General features: G+C 36.7%; 1 protein-coding gene across 1 annotated transcript in view; it reads left to right on the top strand.

The window, feature by feature from the left end:
• EFCAB13 (EF-hand calcium binding domain 13) overlaps positions 1-21,369 on the top strand; it is a 201,090-nt gene that overhangs the window by 155,813 nt on the left and 23,908 nt on the right. Inside the window, exons 39-43 of the mRNA XM_087854723.1 lie at positions 2,867-2,971; positions 6,896-6,949; positions 8,195-8,299; positions 9,750-9,803; positions 10,424-10,528. Coding sequence (XP_087710849.1) covers positions 2,867-2,971; positions 6,896-6,949; positions 8,195-8,299; positions 9,750-9,803; positions 10,424-10,528 — 423 coding nt within the window. The remainder of the gene's footprint in view (positions 1-2,866; positions 2,972-6,895; positions 6,950-8,194; positions 8,300-9,749; positions 9,804-10,423; positions 10,529-21,369) is intronic.

The following is a 21,369-nucleotide window of genomic DNA, read 5'->3' as shown; positions in this document are numbered from 1 at the left end:
TGACTGACAGATTTCACATAGCATTATACTCTCTAACTCCATCCATGTCATTGCAAATGGCAAGATTTCATTCTTTTTTATGGCTGAATAACAACCTCCCCAAAGAAGATACACAGATGGCAATTAAACATATGAAAAGATACTCTACATCATATATCATTAGAGAAGTACAAATTAAACCTCAAAGAGATACCACTACACACTCATTAGAAAGGCCAAAATCTGTAAGAACAAGCCGAAGAACTAGTACTGAAGTGAACAAATATGGGATTTGACAAAAGAGATCTCTGTGGGGCCAATCACTTACAAAAAGTACTTCATTTCACACATAATCATGGAAGTCTAAGTTAAAACAACAGTAAAATACTAGTTCACAGATCTCAAGTTCACCAAAGTTGTAACAGTCAAGCCACACTAAGTTAATGGCAATGATATGGAGCAATGGAAATTCTTGTGCACTGCTAATATTAATAGTAGCACTTTCAAAAGCAACTGGATAAAATCTTAAGAAATTAAAAATGTATGTATTTCACTTCAGCTATTCCACTCCTGAATATATTACTCAGATTCTTACCCTTGTCAACAAAGAGACGTACACGAGAATGTATGTTGCAGTATATTTTGTAATGACAAAAAATTTGGATACAACCTAAATGTTATATATGGGAGAATAGATCAGTATATGATGACATAACATTGTAGTTATGTTAATAGTATTTAGTATTTAAAATGTATGAAGTATTTAATGTGGAGAAAGGGGATCCCTCCGACATTGCTGGTGGGAATGCAAGTTGGTACAGCCACTTTGGAAAACAGTGTGGATGTCCCTTAAAAAGTTAAAAATTGAGCTACCCTATGATCCAGCCATTGCACTACTGGGTATTTACCCCAAAGATACAGACGTAGTGAAGAGAAGGGCCATATGCACCCCAATGTTCATAGCGGCATTGTCCACAATAGCTAAATCGTGGAAGAAGCCGAGATGCCCTTCAACAGATGATTGGGTTGAGAATATGTGGTCCATATATACAGTGGAATATTACTTAGCCATCAGAAAGAACGATTTCTCAACATTTGCTGCAACATGGGCGGGACTGGAGGAGATAATGCTAAGCGAAATAAGTCAACCAGAGAAAGACAATTATCATATGGTTTCACTCATTTATGGAACAAAAGAAGTAGGAAGATCAGTAGGAGAAGAAAGGGAAGAAGAAAGGGGGTAAACAGAAGGGGGAACAAACCATGAGAGACTGTGAACTCTGGGAAATAAACAGGGCTTCAGAGGGGAGGGGGGTGGGGGAATGGGATAGGCTGGTGATGGGTATTAAGGAGGGCACGTATTGCGTGGTGCACTGGGTGTTATATGCAAGTAATGAATTATGGAACTTTACATCAAAAACTAGGGATATACTGTATGGTGACTAACATAATAAAAAATATTATTAAAAAATAAAATGAAGTATTTAAATGTATTAAAAACGAATGTATTTAAAATGAATGTATTTAAAATGAATGACGGGCCGCCTGGGTGGCTCAGTTGGTTAAGCGTCCAACTCTTGGTTTCAGCTCAGGTCATGATCTCAGGGTCATGAGATCAAGCCCCACATCTGGCTCCATGCTGAGCATGGAACCTGCTTAAGATTCTCTCTCTCTCGGGGTGCCTGGGTGGCGCAGTCGTTGGGCACCTGCCTTCAGCTCAGGGCGTGATCCTGGCGTTATGGGATCGAGCCCCACATCAGGCTCCTCCTCTATGAGCCTGCTTCTTCCTCTCCCACTCCCTCTGCTTGTGTTCCCTCTTTCGCTGGCTGTCTCTGTCTCTGTTAAATAAATAAATAAAATCTTTAAAAAAAAAAAAAGATTCTCTCTCTCCTCTCCCTCTGCCCCTCCCCTACCCCTGCTCGCATGCTCTCTTCAAAAATATAAATGAATGAATGAATGAATGAATGAATAAAATGAATGAAGGTGTTCCATGTTTCAACACGAACAAATTTAAAAAACAGGAATTCGATGAAAATGCATGTGGCAAAAGGAAACTCACATTGCGATATGATTTATATAAACTTTAAAGTTCTGCAAAACCATTTAATATATGCCGGTAAAGCATGCATGAGAATTATAAACACTATATATAAGTCAGTAAGTCCCCTGGGAAAGGTGGGGAAAGAAGGGGGATGAGGAGGGACCTAGAAGACAGTTTTGTCGTATCTATTCTGTTTATTAATGAAGCTGGGTGAGATACATAGGTGTCAGTGATGTCATCATAAAAGTCTGTATCCCTGTAATATTTCATAATCTAACAAAAAATGAGAAGAATTATTAGACGTTTTTTGGAAAATGTATTCAGAGGAAAGAACCATGTGAACTTTTTAAAGATTATATTTATTCATGAGAGACAGAGAGAGAATAGCAGAGTCAGAGGGAGAAGGAGGCTCCCTGTAGAGCAGGGAGCCCGATGCGGGCCTCCATCCTAGGACCCTGGGATCATGACCTGAGCCAAAGGCAGACGCTTAACCCACTGAGCCACCTAGGTGCCCCCCCGCCCCTGCAATGTGAACTTCTGTTTAGGAAACAAAAATAATACTTTCCTGCTGGCAGCATATGAATTTTATTTTCTCTATTTCTGTAAATAGTCTTGAAGTTACACCACAAGCTTTAAAAGCTAGTTATATAAATTGATTCCCAAAAAAAACCTCAGTGGAGGAAGTTCTAATTTCACCTTTATTACTGACAGTTTTTATACAACTGAATAGACATTCAACCTTATTCTTTAAGGTGTAGCCAATATCTGTAACACAGAGCAATTCGTAGCTTCTGTCACATTCTAAGGTTATTCAATTTTGCTTCTATTTTTTTTCTTTCTCCCAAGGAGGGGTTGTTGATGTCGCTAAACTAGACACTGCTTTGCAAAACATGGGAATGAAACTCACAGGAATGGAAAGTGTTGATTTGATAAAGAACCTACCTGTTGATGGTGAGTAAGCATATTAAATTTTCGCACTGCTAATTATAACTTGAGGTGTGAGCCCAGTAAGAAGATATTTATTAAAAACTTAGAAAGGAGCTGAGAAAGAAAATAAAGCAATATTCTTTCTTATTGTTTTATTAACAAGTATCATCAACCTTTTAAATTTTGGATCCAAAGAAATACTGAAAACACAGATAAGTCCTATTATTAGGAATATAAAAAGCGATAGAAAAACAAGCAATTAGGGACAAAATAGCATGAAAAACAGTTGGGAAGGAGATTAATGCAGAAAAAATAGGAAAATAAAAGAGAAAATATGGGATATTATTAACTTGAGAAACACATTCCATAGCCATATGATAGCACTCGTCACATTCTCAGAGTCAGGGGTCGTCAGACATTCAGGCTTTAATATATAGAATTTTGCCTTTTTTTGGAGCCGTATCATATTCCACTCCCTATTTCAAATTCCATGATCTAAAGGCCATAGATTCTCAGGCATCTTCCTTGATGAATTAGAAACAAACTCTGAAATATAATTAAAGCTGAATTAGGACTGAAGTGCAGTGGATCAATGAAAATATGAAGCTAGAAAAAAGCCAATCACAAAAGACGACGTATTGTGTGATTCCATTTATATGAAATGTCCAGAATAAGTAGATCTGTATTACTACATATTAAGGTTTCCGTTTGGATTTCAGAAATTATCTCCTCATGTAATGTATTGACACTTAGTAGTCATTCCTGACATTTTCCCTGACACAGATTTTAGTGATTGCCTAGTATTAAGGTTGGGGCAATGGGCAGGAACTGCAAACTAACGGTATGAGGTTTCCTTTTTTTCTAATGAAGTTTCTTTTTGTGATGATGACAATGTTCTAAAATTAGATGTGGTGATAGTTGCAGAATTCAGTGCATATCCTAAAAATGTTCATCTTTGTACTTTAAATGAGTGAATTGTTTGGTATGTAAATTGTATCTCAATAAATTGTTTAAAAATGAAAAATGGCCTGCTCTATACTTTTAGAGCCAGAAGAAAATAAAGAACAAGAATAACATGAATCTTCTATTTAAATATTTGTCATCTACAATTAGACAAAAAACAATATTTTATGCAAATGCAATATCTTAGTTGTTTTTTGTCTAATAAAGAAAAATCTGAGATCCTATAGTATTCCAAATTTCTGAGTTAATTCTATCTTTGTAATATGCTTTCATGTTAATGTCTTTAAATATTGATTTAAAAATACACAGAATCTCTACTTTTAAAATTATCTTAAGCTGATCACTGAAGTGATCTTTAATTTATTTTCACAGAATAAAGGAATAAGAAACTCTGTCAAAGGGGCGCCTGGGTGGCTCAGTCGTTAAGCGTTTGCCTTTGGCTCAGGGCGTGATCCCGGCGTTATGGGATCGAGCCCCACATCAGGCTCCTCCGCTATGAGCCTGCTTCTTCCTCTCCCACTCCCCCTGCTTGTGTTCCCTCTCTCACTGGCTGTCTCTATCTCTGTCAAATAAATAAATAAAATCTTAAAAAAAAAAAAAAAAGAAAGAAACTCTGTCAAAGAAAAGTCAAGAACTACTAAGTATTAGCTTATTACATAAGGAGATCAATTATAACAGCCAAATACAAACATTAATATGTAGCACAAACAAATTGTAAATCCTATTCTTTGTGCTTGATATAAACAGTAGAGGGTTTTCAAATACATAGGAGCCATGAAGCGACTCTATGGAAAATGGTGATTTAATTTTGTATCTCATCCTTAACTGCCAGAGGTTTAATTTCCTACAGCTGAATGATTTTAGTAATATTTTAGAATTTCTGGCCCATGGTAGGAATGAATATATGATAAAATATTAGAATATACTTACATTGTTTTATTGTTAAAGTTTCATATTGCTAATGAGTGTCAGTGTTATATCTGTTTGATTTACATGTGTTTCCTAACAGATAATGGTAAGGTGAAAATGAAAAAGTTAATAGATGCATCGAAAGCTTTTTCTGGTGAGTGGCAAGTTACTGTAAAATTGTACTGTTTTATTAAGAGAATGGGAGAAAAAAAAAGAAAAGAAACATAGAGGCAAACCAGAAACAGACTCTTAACTATAGAGAACATACTGATGGTTATCCGAAGGGAGGTGGGCAGGGGGATGGATGAAATAGGTGATGGGAACCTAAGGAGCTCACTATTGTGATGAGCACCAGGTGTTGTATGGAACTGTTGAATCACTATATTGTACATCAGAGTCTAATATTACACTAACTAACTGACCGGAACTAAAATAAAAACATAAAAAAAATATATCATCTTAAAAATATCTTTTCAGGGGCACCTGGGTGGCGCAGTCGTTAAGCATCTGCCTTCGGCTCAGGGCGTGATCCCGGCGTTCTGGGATCGAGCCCCACGTCAGGCTCCTCTGCTAGGAGCCTGCTTCTTCCTCTCCCACTCCCCCTGCTTGTGTTCCCTCTCTCGCTGGCTGTCTCTCTCTGTCAAATAAATAAATAAAATCTTTAAAAAAAATATATCTTTTCAACTTACCCAAACTGTTATATTTTGTCTTTATATTATGTTTCATCAAATACTTACTTTCAGAGTCCTACACTGTACTTATTTGCACAACTTAAAATTTTGAAATACAATTAAAATTCTGTACTTTGTTAAGAAATTTGGCAGATGTTTTCCATAAGGCAGTAATATCATTTACCTCACCAATATTCAAATAACCTCATACTTTGACAGACATATATAAAGAGAAAAATCACATAATTTACACTCTCCCCACAATTCTAAATTCCCCTGCTGGAATCACAAATTTACATTATTTCCATTATCCTAATTTGTAGGCCAAACTTACCCTCTGCTTCATTAGATGCACACAATCCATTGCTGAGAGTATTCCTTTTTTTTTTTTTATTTTTAAGATTTTATTTATTTATTTGAGAAAGAGAGAAAGACAAACCATGAGTGGGGTGGCAGGGGCAGGGGGAAAGGGAGAAGCAGACTCCCCACTGAGCAGAGCTCAGATGAAGGGATTGATTCCAGATCCTTGGGATCATGACCTGAGCCAAAGGCAGATGCTTTACCAACTGAGCCACCCAGGCACCCAAGAAGTATTCCTTTGATGACTTTAAGGACCTGTGTTCTGTTTGTGGTTTCCCTGTAATTCTGAGTAGTTGGGTGTGTCTCATCTTACCCATTCACTACCGCCAAGATGAAGGTGGTCATTTCATCATTATTTGGAATCATTAGATTCCCAATCATCAAGCTCTGATGTTCCTGTCTTTTGAAAGGAAAAAAGATTGATGCCAACGATCTGCTAAAAGTTCTGGGAAGCATGGGGATCGAGCTCCCTGAGAAAGAATTTGTGAAGCTGAAACACACTGTGCCAATTGACGGTGAGCCATCTAAGTGCCAGGGTAGCCTTTCTGGGGTCATTGTAGACAGTTCTAGAATGTTGTCTCTTAAAAAGGATTTTTAAAAAAGGTGAGTTCACTGACATATAGATTCAATCTAGGAGTCACCAAACTCTTGCACTGAGAATTTTGCCATCAAAGCTGATGCAGATTGTTATAATGCTACCAGCTCCCACTCCTGAGAGGCCTAAAGGATGGGAAGGGAAAGGAAGGAAACTGAGGGGAGTGAGAGACTAGGGGGGAAAAAGGAACAGGGACACAGAGAAGTAGTGATGTTTTATTTCTACACAGTAGAGTTGCCATCATTCTTCTTGGTCGCTGAACACTATCTACATTTTTGTCACCAAGACCATGTTCTTTTTCCCAAAATAATTTTTATTTGATGGAAAGGTGGAAGAGATTTCTCAGGGAAAAAACCTTTCCTACTGAAATTACCCAGTTGCCAATAACTCTGTGTCTGTCCATGTCCTTTTCCTTCAGATATAAACTGTGCTTTTTCTATTTTCTAATAGCTACTGGAAAGGTGTATCAGAACAGATTGTTGGATGGTGTGAAGTCTATAAAAGGTATTTAAGAACCATGATTAGCAGGAAGGTCTGCTAAATATCAACACAAATATCAACACAGACATCTTTACCAGCAGGTTTTGAAGCATGTCCACATTACTATGTTTAGATTTTGTATTTCATTACATTCACCACACAGTACTTTTATATAATCACCCATGTTATAGCATTGCAAGGAATCCATTCTCTCTTGAACGGATGTGAAATCTAATTTATACAACAAATAATATAGAGAGCATCATAGGCAGTTTTTCTGGGGATTTGCCCAACAACAACAACAGAAAGAATTTTGGAGTGCTCTTTAATATCATTTCATTGCACGAATCAAGTTATTTTCTATAAAACGTTCTTACCCAAAGAACAGTTAGCAACAACAGCAGCAACAACAAATGTGGAAAAGAAGTATGGTATTGTGGCCACGATACTTTTTTACTTCCTCTTCCTATCAGTCCTCAGAAAAAGATAGGAAGGGGAAGAAGGAAGGGAAAGAAGAAAGTTTACAGGTTTGTTGCTTCCTATTTGATGAGAAAACTCCTGCAGGTGGCTGGTCTGCCAGCCCAGATCCTTGGAATAATGACAGTCAGCAACATTCCTTGCAGAATTTTGTGGTGAATATGTTGTTCGTGACACTCTTCCCTGTGAGAACAAATGAATCCACTTGTATAATCTTTTAATCTTTAATACACTTGCAAGCACAGAACATTGATGATCTGAAACTTGAACTATCCCTCTCAGCTGATGCCTTGACTTTGTTTTGGGGACAGACATGCACAGTATTCTCTCTGTATTCCCCATGGGGATGATCTTACCATTGGTATTCTTTTGGTCCCTCTTCTAACAGGTGAGTATTACTTACTATTGCAAATAATACCTCTAAACACATATAATACAACCCAACACCCAGTAATGCTTCAACCTCAAAATAATGTTTAACTAAGCTCAATACCCAGTGTGGGTCTTAAACTGATGACACTGAGATCAAGAGTCACGTAGTCTACTGACTGAGCCAGCCAAGCGCCCCCAGCATCAGAACATTTTTATCTAAGTTGTTCTTGATCTCATTATAGGTGATGTGCTGAGCTAACCTTATATGCATGTTCACTAATAGAAATAAGTTGTACATTTGTCTTTGTTTTCTATTAAACTAAATGCATGTGAGATTAAAAAAAATTTACGTATGTACCTTAATCTTTTGAAATCATGTACTAATTTTTCTTCATGATTCTTTCCTGTTTGTTTCTTAAGGAGGAATGTTTAAAGTCAATAACCTAGACAATGTTCTGGAAAACCTAGGAATCAAACTCACAGAAAAGGAACGTGAAGGTCTGACAGAATATTTAACACCCGATGGTGAGGACTGTAGATACTAATGACCCTTAGAGAGGAGTTTACATTTATGGGCTGGTGTCAGAAAATGCACATGAATTAGTGATATTGGGTATACCAAAAGAACGTAGAAGCATTTTGCAAAGATAGGGATAAACCAGTCCTAATTTAAGAACAGAGCATGGGTTATTTAGGGTAAACTAAACTTTTATTTAAAAACAAACCTAAAACGTGTCATGGTTAAACACAATAGAAGTTTAGTTCTCTTCTCCATGAAAGTCCAAGGTGAGAGTGTTCTTGGTTGATGGAGAGTGGCTCTTCTCCATTCAGTGACACAGGTTGCTTGCCTCTTGGATTCCGTCTTAGGGCCTTTTCATTGTTTTTATCTAATTAATGGAATGGAAAAGAGAGCGAGAAGGAGAGAGCTGTGGCATGCATCATTTCCATAAGCATTCTTTTGTGGGGAACTAGTCACATGGTCCATCTAAATGCAAGGGGGAGGTGGGTTGGGCAGTGGTAGGAACATACTATCTGGCTGGGCATCTACTTCCCTCTATAATTCTATATTATGAGAGGAAATAAGAGTTTTGGTAGATAGCCGTTTCTCTGTTTTGTTTTCATTAACAATTGCCTAAAATATATATGCACCGTGTGATTTGAGGCCAAGTAGCACTTTCCTAAAAAGCCTCACGTGTCTACAACTAAAGAAGATAACGGCAAACGAAATCCAATCAAAATAAATCAATAAAGGAGGACTGTTTCCCAGTCATCTGCACTGAAGTAAGAATATATATTTCCAGGTTGACATCCAAAAACCAGATTGCAGCAGATAGGTTTGCTTTGTCCCCAGCTGAGACTTGTTCATTCTTAGAGGAGCCTGGCACCAGCCACAATTTAGACAAGCCTTAAATTTCACAGTAGGGAAACTGGCTCATATCCAGATTATTCTGGTGTAATCTTAGGCTTCTTTCCTCCTCTTGCACACACTCAGCTTCTCTGTCACCTCCCATCTCAACTTCATGCTCTTTGAGTCCTAATCACTATTTACTATATTGTGATGCATTATCTTCTCATTATATTTTAAAACATTATTCAGAAACTTTACGAAGACCTAAGGAATGGGGATTATGGATTATGCAGTTACCCCTCCTCTTGAGTCTTTTGCTTCATAAGTTTGAGGCACTACGGGCCTTCCTTTTATCTTGCTTTGGGTAATGACAGTGTGTGACCAGTGCAGTTAGCAGGACAGAGCCCTAAGCCAAAAAGAGTGCCATGCTTGGGGTTTAATGCTCTGTTTTGGCTATCATTGAGAGTATCTTCATGATTTTATCTTTGAATTTGTGTTTCCTAATTGATATCCGATGGCAAACTAGAGCATGGCTGGGGCTTGGCACCCTGGCTCAGGCATCTATTTCTTAATTTAGCTCCTTTATCTTTTTATAGCATTGCCACGTCCTAATTATATTTCTTACAGCTAATGGGAAGATTGGTCTCAAAAAATTGGTGGAAGCAGTGGAAACTATTACAGGTTAGTTAGAAGTTTCTATAAATCTAATGTCTTAATTCTTTACACTGATTTATATTTTTATGTAGACCCATCATTTCTCCATTTCCTTCTTTATTCTACCCATTTTCTTCTATATTGATGAATACCTGCATTCAGTTGCCCAGAATTACACTTTAGAATATCTACCCTTTAGCACTAATTTTTCAGTGCAAAATTCTAGTAGCAAATTTCTTTGTTCTGAAATATTTGCCAAGAGTAGTCACTATTCTTGATTTTGACTGCCAAATTTAAATTAGCACAGCAAATGATAGAGCAAATTTTCACAAAGATAAAGTTCTCTTATCATTAAGAAATTAGGGGAGAAATAATATCCTTACAAAATAAATGGATCTTATGCCTACAGTGTCCTAATTTGCATTATATAAACTGCACCAGTATGTCTATTACTTTAGTAAGAGTAAGGAAGAAATTCTGTTCCTACCCCAATTAAAGGCAGTGGTGAACAGTTAGCATATTCGTGTGTGTGTGTGTGTGTGTTGGTCATTCAGCTATGGTAGCTGAAGCTGAAAAGACATCAACATGTTTTTGGAGGTGTTAGACCCTTCTCTATACTAATCTGTGCCCATTTTGTTATGTTGAAGGAGGAGAGGTTGATGTCAGTGATGTGGGAAATGTCCTGGAAAACATAGGAGTGAGTGTCACAGATAAGGAATGTGGAGAGCTAGTAAAAAATCTGCCAGTTAATGGTAAGCATTTAAAATGTTACTGTGGTCTTGAAGGAAGCATACATTTCTTATTTTGTGAGAACATCTATAAACTTTCTAATATAGCATAGAAAAACTACTTTCAACAATTACTTAGAATAAATGATTTCACTAATGTAACTATGTATCTATACATATATTGATAGATAATGTAAAGATATATTCTAGATTCTAGATTGTTAATGTGAGCTATCTGGGGGCTTGTGGCTGGACCGTAAACTGAGAAGGGAGAAGTAGAGAGGCATTTATACAAAAACGAAACCAAAGACTAGACTGGAAAAGTATAGCCATTATATTATGGTTCAGTTTATACATTTAAGTAAAATTATGTCTATAGTCCAATTAATTTTTCAAGAAAATGATCCAGTTTCACCTTAAAAGGATTCTATCAAATGGTAGAACATCGGTAACTGAGCAGAGTACGTAGGGGGATTCATTGTTTCTATTCTGCTTTTGTATATGGTTAAAAGTTTTCATAATAAACACATTTTAAGAGAAGATTTTTAAGAAGGAATCCTATCCATTACAGAGTTTTAGTTGGAAATCAGCTGCTGCTTTATTCACAACCTGCCGTCAAGGTTAAGAAATATCTTTTGTAGCCGTGATTCCATAGACAGGGGATTCTAAAAGGTATACCAGATCCTAACTAGATGAAAGAGTGGCAAAGGAATTTTTTTTTCAAAAGCATGAAAGCATGGGACACCTGGGTAGCCCAGTCGTTAAGCGTCTGCCTTCAGCTCAGGGCGTGATCCCGGAGTCCTCCTCCACTGGGAGCCTGCTTCTTCCTCTCCCACTACCCCTGCTTGTGTTCCCTCTCTCACTGGCTGTCTCTCTCTCTCTCTCTCTGTCAAATAAATAAATAAATAAAATCTTTAAAAAAAAGCCATGAAAGCGTTGCAGATTGCCAGCATTAACATGCTTAGGTGCCAACAATTGAATAGAGTGGATACATTGGTGGCCATTTCACTTTTTAAAATTTGAAAGTAATTTGGAAATTTTCTAGAGAAAAGTACAAATTCTCCTTACATTAACTTATGACTTGCTGCCTTGGCGAATCTCCACATCACTTACTTGTGTATGATTTGATTTATGTTTCCTGTAGCTAATGGGACAGTCTACAAGAATAGGTTGCTGGATGGTTTGAAGTCTCTTACTGGTAAGTGAGAAGTGTAGTCAAAAGCCAGATGAATCTAGGAGGCACATACATACTACTTCCTAGATACCCAGTTGTGAGTTTCACTAACCTGCTTAACTACTGATGTCATTCCTAGCTTCTGATATAGACCTGTGAGCAAATTATCTCCACTTTGGACTTTTAAATAATATTTTGCAGGAAAGGAACTAATATTTGTGTTAGAACAGTGAAATTAAAGGGAAAATATTTGGGGAATTTGGTGAGGAGTTGAGACAACTAATAAAGTAAACAAAAATGAGCCCACTTATGAGTGAGAAGATGAGACTGTTTTTTCCATTTCTTTCATTCAAGTCCATTTAAGTAATTTCAGTTCAAAAACTATATAGCATGCTAACTGACTACAACAGAATTCATTCTGGACAATGAGTTTAAGATTTCAGATTTTCTTCCCACAGAGGGAGATTTCTAAGAAGTAAACTCCCCAAAACCAAAATTTTAGGAAAATATCCCTTGCCGGCAAAAGGAAAATATTTCTGACAGAAAACACTCTTTACATTTCCACCTATACTTCAGTCCTGTGGGGCCCTGAGTTGTTTAAATATATACACTATATTTTTCTTTCATTTTGTTCTTTTTTGATCATTTTTCATTTCCAAGGAGGGATTGTTAATGTCAATAAACTCGATTCGGTTTTGAAAACCATGGGATGGAAACTCACGGAAGACGAAATTAAGGATCTCAAATGCAACCTGCCCGCTGATGGTGAGCACGTAAAAAAAATATTTTTAAGTTCTTTGGGAAAATCCTCCCATGGTGATTACATTCCCAGCTCATTGTTCTTTATGGATCCTGGCTATGGCATTGAGGAAATCCTACTTTTTTCATTATTTGTCTTCCCACATCTGAAGAAGGCACTGAAGAATAGCCCCTTCTCGTGGGCTTAGGCAACTTTTTTAGTCTCCTTACTGTTTGTTGAGAGCAGGAGACAGATTTTAAGTCATGAGCAGAGTATGTTTTAGTTTAGGTTTTATACTAAAATAGAGTGGACTTTTTATTTGATTGACTATGACTAGCTTTTTGTGGCAGCAGTTACATCTACAATTCTTTTTGAGACATGTTTCTCATTAGATTTAATTATAGATCCCTTGAGTTTTATTAGACTTCCTAGGAGAAAAGCACCTAAGTTGCTTATTCCTGAATTGTTTTTTCAAACTTAGAGGATTTACTAGCCACCGCATTAATCAAATCAGAGAGTCTAACAAAAGGAATGATGACCTCACTTTTCATTTTTTCTTTGCCAGAAGCCTTATTTTTAAATGCCCTTGGTCACTAAAAGAAATCCTCAGGGTTACCTCCTATTTGTCAAAGATGAGAAATAGTTCACTTTTGTTTACCATGCAGGACCCAGAATTTCTGGATTCTCTTTTCTTTCCAGCCAGTCAGTTGTTTCCTGAGCTCATTTCTTTTTTCTAGTAACTTCTCCATGGCAGCCAGTATCAACCAGATACTCCAGGAACACTGTATTTCCTCACCTTTTCTTTTAAAGCACAAGCATATTCAGTACATTATCTGCCCTCTCGGTGGTTGAAGTTGATAGACTCACCAACACCATTACAAGGCAGGAGTTCATTCCAGCCTCCAGGGACAATTTCCTCACCAACCACTCCCAGCTCAGAGCCAATGCCACATATTTTCAGTGTTCCTGCTATTGCTGCTGTTGTTGCTAAGATAGCACCACACTTGTGTTTCTAGTTTCTGTATCAGTTAGCTATGGTGGGTAGTAACAAACAACCCCCACATCTCTGTGGCTTATGGCAACAGGATTTTTTCATGTCACTCAAAATTGACATAGGTTGCTGCCCATAGGTTGGCTGTAACTCTGCTCTCCATTATGGGGCACAGGCTGAAGGAGCAGTCCAGTCTGGGTGATGTCACCTTTGTGACAAGGAAAAGAGAGATGATGGCACCATGTGGTAGCTCTGGAAGTTTCTGTTCAGAAGAGACACAAACATTCCATTAGGCAAAGCACCTTATGTGATATCATTAGGAACAGAAGTATGATCCTCCCACAAGGACAGCCTTGATAGAGAGGGGTAGAGAATATTTGAACAAACAATATACGTTCTCTTAAAACAAGATACCCTAAAATAAAGGGAAAAGCAATATATATCTTTTTAGCGCATTTTAAAATTGATTCCATAATTACAGAACATCTATTCAGTGAAGTATATAGAGCCATCAAAGGAAGCAGCCAACTTTATATTTGTATACAAATATATGCATAGAATATCTCTAAAACAGATTAAAATGTCAGTGTTTGTTCCTTAGAGGGAAGAGAACTCTGATAGAAGATATGTTTATGAGGGAGATTTATTTTTCACTATATACCCATTGGTATATTTGAGCTATGTAATTTATGCTTATGTTACCTAGTAAAAGTAAATTAATTTAGAAACATATTACCTGAAAAGCATGAATCATAAGAGGAAAAATGGATAAGTTAAACCTCACCAAAATGAAAAGCTTCTGCTCTGTGAAAGCAGTGTGGAGATGGTGAAAGTCAACCCACAATGTGGGAGAAATATTTGCAAATACACATCTGACAAAGGAGTAGTAGCTCTGATATTCAAAGAACCCTCAGAACTCGGCAACGTAAAATACAACAGTCCAATTAGAAAATGTGGAAAATATGTGAAAATATATTTCCCTATACAGGATCTACCAGTTATGGAAAGATGTTTGACATCATTAGGCATCAAGAAAATGCAATTTAAAACTACAATGAGATATCACTGCATACCTATCCAAATAGCTAAAATTAAAAATGGTGATACCACCAAATGTTGATGAGGATGCTAGAGAATCTGGGTCACTCACCCTTGCTGGTGGGAACATAAAGTGATATAATCACTAGAGAAAAAAGTTCCAGCTTTTTAAAAAACTGAGCATAAAACTACCATAGGACCAGCAGTTACACCTTTGGGCATTGATCCCAGAGAAATCAAAATTTATGTTTGCACAATAATCTGTACATGAACATAAGGGCAAAAAACTGGAATCAGCCAGGTATCCTTCAACAGGTAGATGGCTTAACAAACTGTGGTGCATATCATGGAATACTATTCATCAGTAAAAATAAAGTAACTATTTGATTCATGCAGCAACTTGGACGAATTTCCAGATAATTATGCAGAGCCAAAAAAGCCAAGCTCAGAGGTTACACACTGTAAGATTCCATTTACATAAGATTTTGAAATAATAAAAATAATAAAATTTTAGAAATGGAGGGCAGATAAGTGCTTGCCAGGATTTTGGGAGAGGGGAGTGGTGGAGGCAGAGGGAGGTGGGCGTGGTTAGCAAAGGGTCCTTGTGGTGCAATCAGGATCTTGACTGTGGCAGTGCATACATGAACCTTCACAGGTAACAAAATGGTATAGAATTTAACGCAGACACACACACAAATGAGTACAAGGAAAACTAAGGAAATCTAAATAATGGTGGATTCTATCAATGCCAGCATCCTGTTTTTGATATTTTACTATGGTTTTGTATATCTTATCATTAGGGGAAGCTGGGGGAAAAATGCACAAGGCATCGCTCTCTATTTTTTCTAACAACTGCATGAATCTACAATAATCCAAATAAAAATTTCAAAAAAATATTAAATTGAAAATAAAAATCTATTAGTCTCTCAGTATGATAACCAGCCCCCCAACTGCTGATATAAAGGAATTATCTTCAAAGTGATTGATCCAAAAAGGAGGAACTAAGTCTGGGTTTATTAATCCCTCAGGGAATACTGAATGAGAACACTTAACCCGGGAAAATCATTGCTAAAACCTCAATGTCAACATTTTTGAATAGCATATACCAACTTGAAATCCTGTTGTAGGGGTCTGATATAAATAAGAAAGGTCTTCAAAGTCTTAAGTGTCTTTCAGATCTTATCCCTTGACTGTTGTAGGTTGATTTAAGAAGAATGAAATCACAGTTATAGTGTTGAAGTTGTTATATTTTTCATATTTCACTTCTTTGCACACATTCTCAGGAAGAGGGTAAAAGTAGAGAACATTCTTAGTACATCAGTGTTGCTGGAATATTTTTGTCTCATATTATTTCTACGTCTCACAGTCTGTTTCTGTTTATTTTTTGCATTTCTTCTTACAGTGTATGGGAGAGTTGCAATGAAAAAGTTGTTTGATGGATTGAAAGCTTATACAGGTCAGTGGGAAGTTACATAAAACCAAGATCAGCAGGCTTTATGTTGTATTAAAGTTTTAAATAATATTTTCTACCATTCTAGTACTGACTTGTAAATTTTAGCTTTCAACCTTTTCTAATAAAACATTTGCTCCTAATGTAGTTTGCCCTTTTATATAGTAATTAAAAGTCTCTAACTTACTAGCAACTCCTGAACTTTCTGGAGATTTTACACTAACAATATTATTCACTTCAATGTTATTAATAGATTTCCAAGTTAAAATATATCAAGCAACAAGATAAAGCATTTTTATTGTCAGTATTGAAAACAAAAAACATTTCAGAAAAAAAAATTTAAGTATATAATATTCTCCAGTAATATGTATAATTGAATTGATATTGATATCTTCATTAACCAGAAAGTTATTCAGATAAAATTTATTCTCTTCTACTTTGACTGCTTGTCGGATTAGGAAATCATTCTTTTCAGTATCTTTACGTAAACTTGATATTTGATCCTTCTTAATTCTGTATAGATGTCTATATTTTATTATATCTTTGAACTTCTTCCCCAAATTAGGAAGAAACATGTTTCACATTATTAAATTATTATTTGAAATAATTATTCTATAAAATTCTTGAATGGTCACATTTCATATTTTCAAAGGAAAAAAGATGAATGTGCAACATGTATCACATTCTGTGAGCAATTTGGGTGTTGAGCTAACAGATAAAGAACAAAAGAGGCTGCTGAAGAAGCTTCCAGTTGATGGTGAGCCGTAAAGATACCTTAGTTGCCTTCTGAAGTACTTGGCTTTATAGTATGCTGGGAGAAGTTTTTAAAGGTTCTCTTTTAACCTTAAAAATATAGCATGGAGGACCACAGGGGAAGGGAGGGAAAACTGAATGGGAAGAAATCAGAGAAGGAAACAAACCATGAGAGACTTTGGAATCTGGGAACCAAACTGAGGGATACAGAAGGGAGAGGGTGGGGGGATGAGGTAACCGGGTGATGGGTATTAAGGAGGGCACGTGTGGTGATGAACACTGGTTGTTTTACGGACCTAATTAACTACATCAAAAACTAATGATATATGTTGGCCCTTTGAACATTAAAAAAAAAAAAAAAAATCTCCCCCAGAGCAATATGGCCAGTCCATGGCCTGTGCCCCTGGCTGGCCCTTTGGGGCTCCAAGTACAGCCCTTGAAGCAAACATGTAAGTAAGTAAATAAATAAACAAACAATAAATAAACAAAAATAATAATATATATATTTAAAGTGATTAGAAAAATTAGGTCTTAAGTTATATGGATACCTTCTGTTCATTTTACCCAGTCCATCAGGGGCAAACCAAATGTTTTTATGTCATGACCTCTAGCCAATGACAAAACTACAAGAAAGAAAATGCAGGAATGTGATCTGGGGAGAGATTTTTAGAAGAATTGGACATGAGAGATGAAAGAAGAAAGAAATAGTGTAGAGTACCTTTGACCATTCTGTCAGGTGTTTAGAATTGCATAATTCTCACTGAAAGTTCTCACATAGTCTCCATTTTTTTTAACTGGAGGATGAATTAAGAACATATTTATTCAGTAAATGAAAACTCTTCCTGAGATTATGGAATATATGTAGCATCTTTCTGACCACTGACACAGTATTTTATCTGACATAGAGTGTGCTTTGCATTGTAGCTTCTGGGAAGATCTATCAAAATAGATTGTTGAATAATCTGAAGTCTTTCAAAGGTGAGTTAATGAGCAGTTTGAGAGTTAACGGTTTAATTGATTTCATTAGAGTCTTAACCAAGCCACGCTACTAGGAACTGATTTTTAAATGTAGTTTCTTTATTTTAAATGTGATATTTTTATTTTAATATTTGTTTAATCTTTGTAGGTAAGTCCCACATTTTCTTATATTTTCCAAAACTTAATCTTGAAAATATAAGTTGAATTCTAGGTAGATACAACAAAACATAAAAAGAATGATAGGTAGCTAGTCTGGGGATTAGTTAAGCAAGCAAAGAAAACAAAAATAGTTTCTGTTGTCAAAAAGATTGGGCGTTGTTTCCTAATAGAATCAAAATCATAACTGTTCATTATAGTTCCTCTGAAAGGAATGTCTTTAGTGAGATTCAGTTAAAAAAAAAAAAAGTAGGCAAGGGCTGTGCCTAGGATTTGTTTGCTTTTGTTTTTGTTTTTGTTTTGCTTTCCGTCTTCCCAGTGCTTAATCCAAAAGAAGAGAAGAGCATAAAGAGAATGAAGGAAAGACTTAGAAGCTCTGCCACTTGATACCTCTGCCACAAGGAGAACGGCCCTTTGGAAGAGCGGCAGCAGGATTATGTTTTCACTTAATGTGGATTTAACCATGCTGCCCACTTGATAACAGCTTGCCCGGTGTCTTTCTCAACTAAGTCAGTGTCACCTTAGAAATGGGACAATGATAGCCAGAAACTTGTATTGTCAGTCTCCTGTAGTCCTGTTCCCCCATCTAGCTACTTTTCTCCAGTCTCTAGGCCTCCTGTTTTACAATTTTAATGATACATTTTCCTTTCCATGCACTTCCGGCCTCAGCTCCTGCTTCAGGTTCAGAAAATTTTTAACTAAAGTCCTCTCTGATACCATGCCAGGTAGTTTCGAAGATAATTATATATTCTTTGACACTAATACAAATAGTTTTCTGTCTTAACATAGTCACCAAAATATCTGTGTTCATAAACTATGTTCACAGCATGGATTCACCAGGCTTAAGGGAATTGTCAAGTTCCAGTGGAAACCAGTACAAGTTTTCTGGCACCTGAGACCTTTTTCAAAATCCTTCTCTGCTATAAATTCAATGAGTTGTCTTTATCTTCATTTGCAAAACCCCTTCATAAATTATTTCATTCCTGTAGTTTCATCAAGGTAAAGCTTACGGTTCTTTAACACAACGTTAAAATTTGGTACTCATGTTTCAAAGCAATATTAATAGTATTACTGAAAACTGGATTCTACTTTTGCTCACTCCTAATTTTTTTTCATTTTAACAGTAAAACGTTTTTAATACAAAGTAACAGAGCACTGATACATTTCTAGCATTTTTTTTTCCTTATTTTTCTTTATTTATTTTTAGAGTGAGAGGGCATGTGGGGGAGTGGGGCAGAGGGAGAATGAGAGACAGAATCTTAAGCAGGCTCCATGCCTATCTTGGAGCCCGACGCAAGGCTTGATCTCAACCCTGAGAGCATGACCTGAGCCGAAATCAAGAGTCGGACATTTAACTGACGGAGCCTCCCATACACTGTAATATTTCTAGTATATAATGTGCTTTCATATTTAATGGTTTTTCTCACTGTTTGTCTCCTTTAAGGAGGGAAGGTTGAAAGAAATAAAGTCAATACAGTTCTAGAAAACATGGGAATCGAGCTCACAGGAAAGGAGCTTCAAAGTCTAACAGATCACCTACCAGTTGATGGTGAGTGCTGTAGTCATTACTCTGCCTTTCTGCAGAGCTTTACCTGTGAACGTGTATATGAGAGTTTTTGAAATAAGGATTATTTGATGCTAAAAGGAAATGTCAGTATCTTATAGTTGAACCCATTTCTAAAGTAAAAAAGAAATACTGCTTCATTTTTTAAAATTTAAAGTTAGCAACATGTTTTCTTGTAGATAACAGAGGAACCAGGATGTTTGAGCAATAGGTAGAATGTAGAATAAAAATTTTATGGATTAAGTTTGAAAGTGATCATATGCTTGCTAACCCATCATTTCTTAGCTCCTCCAATCCTGAAACATTTGCTTTTTTTATTTTACATGCTTTCCCTCAGTGATTTTATGAATTCCCACTTTTAACCATCTATTTGAACCATCAAATTTTTTAAAGATTTTATTTATTTATCTATTTGACAGAGAGAGCACAAATGGAGGGGAGGGGTAAAGGGAGAGGGAGAAGCAGACTCCCTGTTGAGCACGGAGCCCAATAAGGAGCTCTGTCCCAGGACCCTGGGATAATGAACTGAGCCGAAGGCAGACGCTTAGCCAACTGAGCCACCCAGCTGCCCCTGAACCATCAAATTTTGTATTCTTTCCAGTCTTTTCCCCAATCCTCAAGCTATTTTATTCCAGATTTTGTAAGACATTTATATTTAGTCACCCCAAACAGCTGTTCAAACATAATTTTCTTACTTATATATTCCACATCTTCTTAAACTGATCCTTTTTTCTACCTCATTGACCCTGCCAGAAACATATATCCAGGGGCGCCTGGGTGGCACAGCGGTTAAGCGTCTGCCTTCGGCTCAGGGCGTGATCCCGGCATTGTGGGATCGAGCCCCACATCAGGCTCCTCCACTATGAGCCTGCTTCTTCCTCTCCCACTCCCCCTGCTTGTGTTCCCTCTCTCGTTGGCTGTCTCTATCTCTGTCAAATAAATAAATAAAATCTTTAAAAAAAAAAAAAAAAAAAAAGAAACATATATCCACTTAATTACTTTATGTTGCCTATTTAAACCACTAAATATTTCTTAAATCCATTCCTACTCCTTAGCTCTGTATCACTGCCCTTATTTCTATTTTATTTATTTATTTATTTATTTATTTATTTATTTATTTGATAGAGAGACAGCCAGTGAGAGAGGGAACACAAGCAGGGGGAGTGGGAGAAGAAGAAGCAGGCTCCCAGCGGAGGAGCCTGACATGGGGCTCGATCCCAGAACGCCAGGATCGCGCCCTGAGCTGAAGGCAGACAGTTAACGACTCAGCCACCCAGGCGCCCCTCTATTTCTTTTTATCTCTGCTTAGACACTAGATAACTCTCTCTTTGCCTACAATTTTGTTACTTCATATCCGCTCTTCACATAATAGGCAGAATGATCCTTTCTACGTAAATCTGATCATTACTACTTGGGTTTTTTTCTCCCTGTCTAGTCTTCCCCTCTTCTACTTTTCTGTATCTTCTTTCAAAATGGTGAAATACCTCAAGGCTCAAATGGGTTCTCTAAGTGATCTTATCTGCTTTCTTAGCTCTTAATTCTATATGTATGATAATGAATCACTAATATATATTCCTAATTTAAAATTCTCCTTGGATCTCTCTTTGGTTTATCTGTTACCTGTTTGCAGTCTCCACTTGGATAGCTCAAATAATCTGTAACTTAACTTGTTTAAGTCTGAGCTCTTGATTTTCTTACTAAAACTCATTTCTTCCCATTGTCATTGTAAGGCATCACCTGGTAATTTATTTTTCTTGTGATGTGTTTGTCTAGCTTTGTATCAAAGTAGCACTGGCCTCATAGAATGAATTGGTGTTTTTCCTGCCTCTGTTTTCTAAAATTATTTGTGTAGGGTTGATATTTTTTCTTAAATATTTGAAATAATTTACCAAAGAAGCTATCAAGAGTCAGAGGCTTAACTCACTGAACCACCCAGGCACCCCTGGTTGTTCATTTCTAATTTAACTCTGTATGGTCAGAGAACATACTTGGCATATCAGTCCTTTAGATTGCTTTATGACT

This window comes from Ursus americanus, chromosome 23 (assembly GCF_024610735.1).
Source record: "Ursus americanus isolate L20-20 chromosome 23, mUrsAme1.1.p, whole genome shotgun sequence".
Classification (NCBI taxonomy): Eukaryota; Metazoa; Chordata; class Mammalia; order Carnivora; family Ursidae; genus Ursus; species Ursus americanus.
This window is presented reverse-complemented; position numbering and strand designations above follow the sequence as displayed.